Source organism: Ptychodera flava, chromosome 5 (genome assembly GCF_041260155.1).
Source record: "Ptychodera flava strain L36383 chromosome 5, AS_Pfla_20210202, whole genome shotgun sequence".
Classification (NCBI taxonomy): domain Eukaryota; kingdom Metazoa; phylum Hemichordata; class Enteropneusta; family Ptychoderidae; genus Ptychodera; species Ptychodera flava.
In genome coordinates this window covers 38,002,399-38,012,827 of record NC_091932.1, presented here as the reverse complement: position 1 = coordinate 38,012,827, position 10,429 = coordinate 38,002,399, and the positions used below count along the sequence as shown (strand labels likewise).

The window sequence follows — 10,429 nt, the reverse complement described above, 5'->3', positions numbered from 1 at the left end:
ATACTCATTTCTTTGCACATGTTTTCACATACATTATACCAAGAGCCTGACACTATTCAAATTATAATACCAAAATACACCAATGATAGCTGAGCCAATAATGCAGGGACTGCTGTGTTTATGAATAAAACATCTAAAATTTTCTTACTTTTCTTCGTGTTAACTTAAGTGTTATGGTCAAAGGTCAAATAGCATTCAATAACACCTTATATTGTGAGTCAAAGTTATTGGACTCTGTGTTCTCTGATACCGAAATTCATTTATGACAAAACTCCATAAGTGACAGATGCAGGTGTGTAATAATGGCTTCTTTTTGTGACATACTCATGAGAGTATTGAAGGTGGTGTGAACATGGAAAAAATGATAAAATTTTAGGTTTTAGTCACTAAAAATATACACCCAATACATTCAGTACTTCACACATTCAATAAATGGTAGTCCAACACCTGTGAATTTGAGTGAAATTATGCTGCTGAACATAATTTCTAGCAGGAACACTGCTACAAGGGTTGAAGTTTCATTCTGTGCACTTAGTAGACACGCTCAATATTCCCAGTCTACTCTCCATAGTGACGCAATGTGTGACAGGCATCCTTCGATTACTTTAATTCTGACTTTTTCTGGTTAAATTGGACTAAAAAGATGTATAATCACTAAATACCAGGATTCATATTCTTGTAGATATTACACTTTGATATTGTCCATGTCTCGGACAATACCTCCGCTGCATGATTTTACTCAGACATAAATCAATTCCGGTATTCTGTGAGTAACCTTATATTATCAATGACAATGTAACTGTTGTCCTATCATGTTTATGGTTTGTTCTGATGAAAAACATTTAGTAATTGACATGGTTGAGTAGTTAAGTTGGTGAATTCACTTTCTTTATTGACATCATTTATCTTTCCTACAGAGCATGAACTTTGTACATGTAAAGTGTGAAACCAACAAAACGAAGAAAACTCAAAAACTTCGTAGATTGCTGTGGAAGTTAGCATTCAAGAGTGAAAGTTTTTTAAAATTTCATTTAAATATCTCAATCTTCATTGTCATCTTGTATTTCTTCTTCGTCATCATCATCACCTGCAACTTCACGATTGGCTTGTTCCAACTTCTCAAGATGTTTTGCCAACTCTATTTCTTCAATGTCTGTCACTACTTTGGGCTGAAATGCAAATATATATGTTACATGTAGGCATTGCCTCACAGTTGTCAAAGATTTGGGTGTTGAGTACAACTCCTTATATCAAAACAGTTATTCAAAATAAGTCTTGTAATTGAAAATTTCGAATTTCTTGTAAGGCCAGAATAATAAAATTCTTTAGTTACTCAAAAAACTTTGAACAGTAAGCGACTAAGCAGTTCAAACACACAAAGATAATTTTGCATGTGCAAGCTTTATATTTACCTGCTTGTTTCCATGAAATGTGTGCTCATCGGTGACTTTACTCAAAGAATTTAATTATCTGGGCCTGAGATGTTTTTGCGTGCAGTGCATTTATGCACTCTCAGAGTACCATGATGAAATCAGAAAATTCTTGAAGTTTTTTACTAATCAATTCAGCTATCAAAACAGACAGTTGTGTTGAATAATCCATTTCTACCTCCATGGACAATCCCAAAGAGATTGGACATGATTACCGTGACTTTGCAAAGCCTCTTAACATAATAGGCAAATACAACAATTCCATTTCATTAAAAGAAAAAAGACACAAGAGGTAATACCCAAAGAGAAATGTGAGACCAGACTCACACAAATTATATACAGGAGTGAATAGTGAAAATCTTTAAACATTACAGCTACTGGCCCTTAATTGTCAAACTGAGATTGCAATACTTACGGCCATTTTGACATTATAAACACCGCCATTATCTTCTATGTTGTCTCGTATGGATTGAATGGCAGTCTTTAATTTGGACAAACCCTCTGTGCGATCTAATGTTGTCGTAGTAACCACATAGACAGGTGGGGCTATTAGATTGATCTGGAATAGAGAGTTCAAAGTTCATTTTTTTTACTCGCATACAAATAGTTTGCAAGCAGATATGAAGTTATCTCATACTGAAGCTGAATGGGGAATGTGAAATTCACCCACATGCATCATTATTATGCCATCATCAACATTTTATGTTTGAGACAGGAGCTACATGATTACCAATGTCTTGATGTCTTATCTTTAACTAGGTAAACAGAGTATCTGTTGCTTGTTTTTGGCACTAAAAGCAATACCTTATAGCTTGAGGAAACCTGAATGAGTACTCTGCGAACTCTAACGCTAACCACAAATTTACGTGCTTAGTAGATTTCTGCAATTAACCCAAAGAACTGAATTATTGCCTTTAACTGACAATGCAGGCTTCTAAAACAAGCAAAATGAAGTTAAACCTAACTTAAATTAGTCTGCTTTTCACACAATGGTGTCTGATAATGTACACCTGCAGCTGTATTTAGTAACAAACCAGTAACTACGAACAGCAATATATATTGCTATACTGGACCTAGGTTTGTCTAAGGGACAAAGGATCTTCATTTTTGTTTGTTTGTGTATGATATTTGGTTGGATGGGAATTTACCTTTATTGGCATCTCTTCTGTTGAATGCTGTAAGCCAGATCGAAGTGCAGTCTTCACTGCATCAATACCTTCATAACCATAGCAAGCAACCTCAATATCTGCAGCAAAATATATGTAAGAAACCGTAGTGTGTCAACCAGAGTGTGTCACAGAATAGGAACTTGTTCAGAGCCAGCACTCAGTACCAGTAAAGCTTTGCCTTTTGTTGATAACACTTGAGATAAAATGCACCTCAGGGACAGATATTCTGAGTCCAAAAATTTTTACAATGCTTTTCTGACCTACCACTTGTGGGGGTTCTTTTTAAAGCTCTTAGAGTAAAAAAATTTTCTCCATCATAGTTTTTAGAAAATTGAAAAATATAATTTTCCCTATTGAGTAAAAATAGTGACAATAATCACTGTTCGCTCCCATACAGTTATCAAAACAAACCAACAATTGTATGAAACATGGCCATACACATACAGACAGACTGACATTCACAGACTGGCACAGAGTGATGACATTGCCCCCAAGTGTGCCTTGGCCCATGAAGAGTGATAAAGATATAACAAAAAGCTGAATGTAATGATAAAATAGTTAAGTATAGGCCTACAGACACTGAGGGTGAATATGTTACAGCAATTTGATTAGTTTCTTTTCGTTTTCTACTTCTGTGATAATTTTTAAGACAATCATGCTGCAAGGCAGTTTTAATATGTATTGACAAACATGTTATCTTTTACAAGCACACAGTAAACTGTTCATGATTTTTCATTTACAATATTTGACATAGACTGAAATACATAACATGCAACCAGTATTTACATTTTGCCCATGCACCGATACATGGAGAGATTTCAACATATAATCATCAACTCAGAAACCCTAAAGGGAAAAGTAAACATTGTTTTCTTCCAGAACAGCTGGTACATCCACATCTGGAGCAACATACAAACTTAACCAATTACACAAGGATGATGACACAAGAGATAAAGTTAAGAAATTTAACTGTGGTGAACTTGACTATTCCTTTCAAATCCTTACCTAACTTGATTGACATCTTAAACTAAAATACACTGCATGGTTAATTGCACACAAAAATACATCAGGGGTGTACCATTTGATAAAAGGGAGTTGTCTGGAAGATTGATGGGGAACATTATCTTTTTTATCCGATACATTGTACATTCTTTTTTCCCACTATCCCACCTTTTCTTTTTGACAACCTTCTGTGGCTGATTTTTTTATTGACATTTGTTTGGATTTTTTTTTCAAAATCTGCCAGGACTCTTTAACATTGAAAAAAACTTTAAATATATTTGTTGGAAACCAAACCTGCTGAAATCACCTCAGCTATGTTTTCTCATTATTTTTTACCGCATTTCAACACCAAATACAGTTTACCATTTCAAATGCTTACTGAATCACCGCATTATCTTGAACATAGGGCCAATGTTCCTGAAGCTACTATAGACATGGATACAAAATTAAGTATTTCCTGACTGTATGAAATCATCTCACTAAGGTCATCCTAGGGACCTGTTAGCCAAATATTAAAGCTGTCTGACCAGCGGTTTTGAAAAAAACAAGCGACCCAATAGTCGACAGAGCTCTGCTGTGTTATGTAGAGAGCAACTTTTCGTGACATGTATTGATGAAGAAGGTTGAGATCTTTGATAGCTCATTGCAGGATGGCCTGACCTAAAATGGCAAAATTAGCTGCAAAAATACAAAATTGATGATTTCATCATAATTATGTATAAAAATGTATACCAAATATCAAAGCTATCACATGACTAACTTTTGAGAAACAAATATTTTGACCAAAAACGGCAAAAATTGACTCAAAAATACAAAAATTGAAGATTTCATCAAATTTCACTATATCACACTAAGAGAACCCCTAGGAACCTGTATACCAAATATCAAAGGCATCAGACAAGTAGTTTTTGAGAAACACATTTTTTGACCAAAACGGCAAAATTGCACCAAAAATACAAAATTGCAGATTTCATCATATATTCTATATATCATATTAAGTTTATCTGTAGGAACCTGTATACCAAATATCAAAGCTGTCAGACGAGCGGTTTTGATGAAATAAATTTTGACCAAAAATGACAAAAAATTCCTTAAAAATACAGATTTGCATATTTCATCACAATTTGAAGAAATCCAAGTTGGGTTATCCCTAGGGATCTGTATACCAAATATCAAAGCTGTCTGACCAGCGGTTATGAAGAAAAAGATTTTTTACCAAAAACGCCTTTTTTGGCACTAATTTGCATATTTTTGGCAATGACAACTTCATTTGAACAAAATCTCATCTACAGCCCATCATCCATGTACACACCAAATATCAAGATGAAATGTGCAGCGGTTTTGGAGTTTTTGATGTTGACGGACAGACATACAGACATACAGATATACAGACACACAGACATACAGACATACATACATACAGACATACATACATACAGACATTTCCCTAGCCTATAAGAATAGCTTCCATTGCCATATATACATATGGCTATGGGAGCTAAAAACACAAGGATGTCAGCCATTTTGAATTTCAAATATTGGTAGATGTTGGGATTTTGTTTCTGTATTACCAAAATTTGCATGTCACTCCTAATTTTTATTCTTGATTTGGTAATACAATGGTTGAATGTTTCATTGAAGAAAGTTTGAGTAAATGTCCAATAGTCTTTCACTCTCTAGGCGCATAAAACCTAGAAAAAGTAATGTTAGTTTTGTCCAGAACCTATCCATAGTTTTGGTATGATACTCAAAACACATGCCAAGCATTATGGACTGCTTTTCTGTCAAAGCAATAAAACTGATTGTTTGACTGTGAAATTCAATAAATTCCCAATCCAATTTGAAGTCACACCGAAGGGACCTATTTACATAGTGAAGAAATCAGCAGCCAAAACCTTCAAGCTAAATCCCTTGTCCAAAAATAGTGGTTCAATAACTGAGTTTAATTGTTACAATTTTTCTGACTGCCATGCCTTTACATACTGTTGACTTCATCAAGCACATACATCCTCGCAAAACATAAACTAAACATCAAACACAAACTAAAAGTGATGAATACATGGCTAAACTCTCCAGCAGTTGATACATGTCATCAAAACTGCTCTCTTAATAAAAATGTGACATACATTTCAACATTGGTATCTTTGCAACAAATATAAAAGTTTGCTGACAACAGAAATGCATCAACTTTTACTTTGTAAATACCCTGTCTGAAATGTATCACTTCATTTGCACATTGCAGGTGATCAACCTTAATCCTTGCTAAATGGAATAGACTCCACAAAAGTATCAAAAGACAGCAAAATGTTGTACTTTATATATGACGATAAATATTGACAACGAAATTCATTTTTTTGCCTTTTACAGGACAACAAGCAATATGCAAGCAAACAATTAACTAAAACTTCCTGGTTAAAATTTGCAAGCAAAGATAGTTCAAGAAAGCCCTTTATGCAGTCAACGAGCAGTTATAACTGCGCCTTGCACTTTAACATCACATTGCATTTGTAAATAGGCTGCCCTCTGAGAACCCATCCCCAGCTCAAACCTGACACCAAGCAACAAGAGAATTCCTAAATACATTGTTTTATCAAAGAGGAAACATCTGTATCATGCTGTCAATAATTTCAGTAAGACAATTCACAGATACTCACTATGGAACAATGATAAGCTTTTGCATAATTCCCTCATAAAGAATACATCAATATTGTTTGTTTCACTTACCAGCTCTTATCTTTACTTGCTGAGGCGTCAACCGTCTTCTAATATTTTCTAGTAAAACTTTATGTGTTTCTTCATCCAAGGAACATTCATCTAACAATGTTGGATCACTGTGAAGAAAGCAAATGATCAGTAATTGCTACCTTTGAAGTAGAAAAGTAAGGAGGGCAAGACAGAGGATCATGAAAATGTGCAGAAAAACAAGTAGGAAAAAGGTGGATTGCTGAGGGGATAAGAATTAGGGCAGGGTGTGAATAAGAAATGAAAGTTGGGTAAGAATGAAGCAGAAAAACAGATCAATGTCAAGTATGATTTGCTAATAATTAGACACACCAATCATTAAATTTGTTATGAGCTTGATATCAAACACAAAATAATTTATGCCTCAATAATTATATGGTAAATTGTCTGCTCAGTGGTAAGATCCAAGGTCAGTGAAAATTTAAGTCACTCTGAAAACTACTGCAGTTGAAAAGATCCAAAAATCCAGCTCTTGCATTCCTAAGGAGACTAGATACATGTTTGCGTATACACGTACCATTCAACTATCTATCAGTTATTTCAACAAAAGTGAAGTTGGCCTTATGAATTGGTGAAAATTTCCATTTGCATTGTATAAATGAAAGAAAACACTTCTGTAAATATTTTACCTCATTTTTCATAAATTAAGGAAAAACTCACTAAAAATATAAAATTGAAGATTACTATGAAAAAAAGAAAATGACATAACCTTACCTAAGTTAAGTAAAACCAAAAAAAATTACAGGAATCTGACCAATAGTTCCTGAGTGTCCTAGGTTTTTACCATTTTTACATTTTTCATATTTTCTTAGCTTATTTTAGGGACTGGCTTTTTCATTTGAAGATCAGCAACTCTATAGTGCAAGGCATATCTCCATACGAAATATTTAAGAGATACAGGAGCAGTTTTTTGTTTTTCTGGACTGACTGCCAGACACACAGACATAAATAAATTCAGATATATCAGTACAGACACTGGATTTTCCCATCTATTGGATGCACTCCCATTCTCATGTACATGTGAAAAAGTGGGAACTAACAATCAGACGAAGTGATTGCAATGAATGACATTACTTACTTGACACACTGTTTAAAAGCATCATATGCAGCACCGGGTTGCCCGTATTTTTTGTCAAAATACCATGCTGTCTTCGTGTAAAGCTCTTCAAGTTGTTCATCACTGTCGTATTCAAGGATTTCTCCCACATGCCGTAAAATGCTGTTAACCTAGGATTGTTAATTACCAAGATAAATTTGGAAAAATGAAGAAATTACTGGAAACTGATTAAGTTGCCTGTTTGTTCATCTGTCTGAGGAATATACAATGGCAACAAAGGTTTAATGCACACAGAATGTTTCCTACTTGTAATATGGTAAACTCTTGGATTTTTTTATTTTTTAACACATGCACTTATATGATACTGTACTCAGGGTTCTCCACAAGGGAACTTTGAGAGATGGGCAATCTAGGTATTTTTTGCAACAATCTATTCATATTTTAATTACCATACAAAAGAATACATTTGCACAACAAAACAATATTCAAATTGTGCATTGGTATGTCAATTGGCTGCCCCTCTGTTTTTCAATGTAGTGGAGAACACTGGTACTAGTTGAAAGAGAAACTGTATGGTGCAAAAAGATAACAGTAAATCATTTTGATTACCATCTCTCTGGTGACGTGGACATAATTTATTTAAGCATGTCAATGTCATCTCTTAGAAGTGGAAACAACTGACAAAGGAAATCAGCTGGAAAAACATCAGCTGATATTCCGGTACATTTTCCATCACAGCAACAGATGATTTCAAGCTAGAATGTATCTCAGGGAATGATGTTCAGAGTCTCAAACTGTTACCATATTTTTCCAGTCTACCACCTGTGAGAGCTTATTTTGAAGTACAAATGAAGTTTTCAGTTTAATTATTCTAAAAATCAAAAGTTTATTTGTTCCCTGTATAGTTAACATGTTGGCACATTACAATAACAGCCGTTTTGAATTGGTATTACCACCTCTCACCTATGGTTAGGGTCAGAGATGGCAATCAGAGATGGCGGAACACCCACACATCACTGAATCTTTCAGTCCAAAGTCAAGGCATACAACTTGTAAGGATCAAATGATAGCTAATCGATTTCATACTTACTGCCTTAGCTTTACTGTATTTTTCTTCACATTTTTCAATTTCTTCCGTTGAAACTCTCCTTTTGGACAAATCAATGTAACCTGCAATGAACAAATTTGAAAACTGGCATGATTATCTAGATTTGTCAAAGCAAGAGCACTTCAGTGTAAAATGTTGCCTCCAGCTTTGACTTGCAATGTTGATTCCAAAATTGATCATGCGCTACTTCAATTTTGTCAGAGAAGTATTCCAAAATATATAACAGCAGTATAGCTACAAATTATAAGTGATACTCTAACAGTAAAGATGACTTCAATTATTGAAATAACCAATTTTTTCATTGAAACAAAAATACCAAGACACAGAAAAAGCCTACAAAGTTCATACCAACCTTTGTCTTTATCAACTCTGATGACAACTACACATTCATTACGACCAACTCGAATCAGTTTATTGATGGAACGTATACGTCTTCTGGACAATTCACTAAGTAGAATCATGCCTTCTATGTTCTTGTACTCTAGCAAATGGACGTATGCTCCCATCTCAGCAATGGAGCGTACAATCACCATGACAACATCTTCTTTTCAGGAAATTGTGTTCATAAAATCGACACGAGAGGGGCATTTTGACTGTGACAACTGAGTACAACCTGTAGGTACTAGTAAATACAGAGTAAATGACAAAATTATGTACATTTTTAATACAACAAGAGCGGGAAACTTTTATCGCTTGATTTGTATAGTCTTGTTCATTATACTCAACTGAGTATGTCAGTCACTTGTATCCCACTTTATCTAGCTGTCAGATAATATGAGGTTATCCCACGATATCAGCGCTTGGTTGGGACGTATACCACGAGTGAGGGTGAGAGCCGCATCACACGAGTCGAAGACGAGTGTGATGTGGCGCACACCCTCACGAGTGGCAATACGTCCCAACCAAGCGCTGATATTGTGGGATAACCGATTTATCATATGCCCATGACCGTATATTTATGTAAAAGGTAATTAAAAATAAAGAAATTTTATTAGTTTTTGTCAGTCTTTCGAAGGGACTATGTTTTTATATTCTGCCGCTGGTCTGAGCGCATTGATACATGTTTGTTTACAACAGCTGATCAAGTCGTCGATAGCATCGTGTCGGGTGTATATACAGTCTATTCAGGATTATTTCAGCGCAATTTACTGCAGTTCAGAAAAGGAATGGAGCCAATTTACTTATTCTGGTCACCGTCCCGGTGTTCTGGTGGATAATTATTACACGGACAATATTGTAAGTTTGAATTCACTGTATTAACTCAAGCTGAAACATGGCTGACGTGAACAGGAACGACGAAGTAGTGCGAAATACAACATATTGTAAACATCAACTTTTAATTTTCTACAACAACCTGTCCTGTAACTCTCTTTAGATCTGAAATAAAGGAACGTTAAATTCATATCTACTAGTAATATGTTTCGTTTTATATTGGTAAATTTTGATGGAAGTGAAAAAGATGGATTTGATCGTTAAATGCAAGATGAACATCATAACATCAAAATCGGAAATAAACAACAATTGATGACGTATAACGTGCCGTATCAGACTGATATTTTACGTTCCACGTCATGACGCGTCAGAGGAGATACGGATACGGTCATGGGTATATGATAATGTCCGATTTTCACATATATGTGACGAAATGTAGCTAATAAAAATGGGCCTGTTTGGAAGGGGATCAGGCATTTAATACTAAAACCACTTCATTGCAAACCCTATTGTTCTACTTCATTACAAATCCACTTTGTTAGTGAGTGCTTAGGGTGTGGGTTTTTTGACATATCTTTATTTCTGATGTCAAATCTTATGGCCTCCACAGCCACAATATTGTGAAACTAATCTTTAAGACCTAGATTCAAAAGAATCAAGACCAAATTGCATGTTGGATATTGGGTTCAGGATATGTTTCGTGACATTG

At 34.9% G+C, this 10,429-nt stretch overlaps 1 protein-coding gene across 1 annotated transcript; it reads right to left on the bottom strand.

The window, feature by feature from the left end:
• Positions 1-866: 866 nt before the first annotated feature.
• On the bottom strand, positions 867-9,128 carry LOC139133844 (eukaryotic translation initiation factor 2 subunit 1-like). Its single transcript, XM_070700606.1, is given in 8 exon segments — positions 867-1,169; positions 1,846-1,989; positions 2,579-2,676; positions 6,326-6,432; positions 7,422-7,570; positions 8,491-8,570; positions 8,861-9,054; positions 9,056-9,128. Coding segments are annotated over 8 exon segments (942 nt in total). The 5' UTR covers positions 9,097-9,128; the 3' UTR covers positions 867-1,040.
• Positions 9,129-10,429: the final 1,301 nt, after the last annotated feature.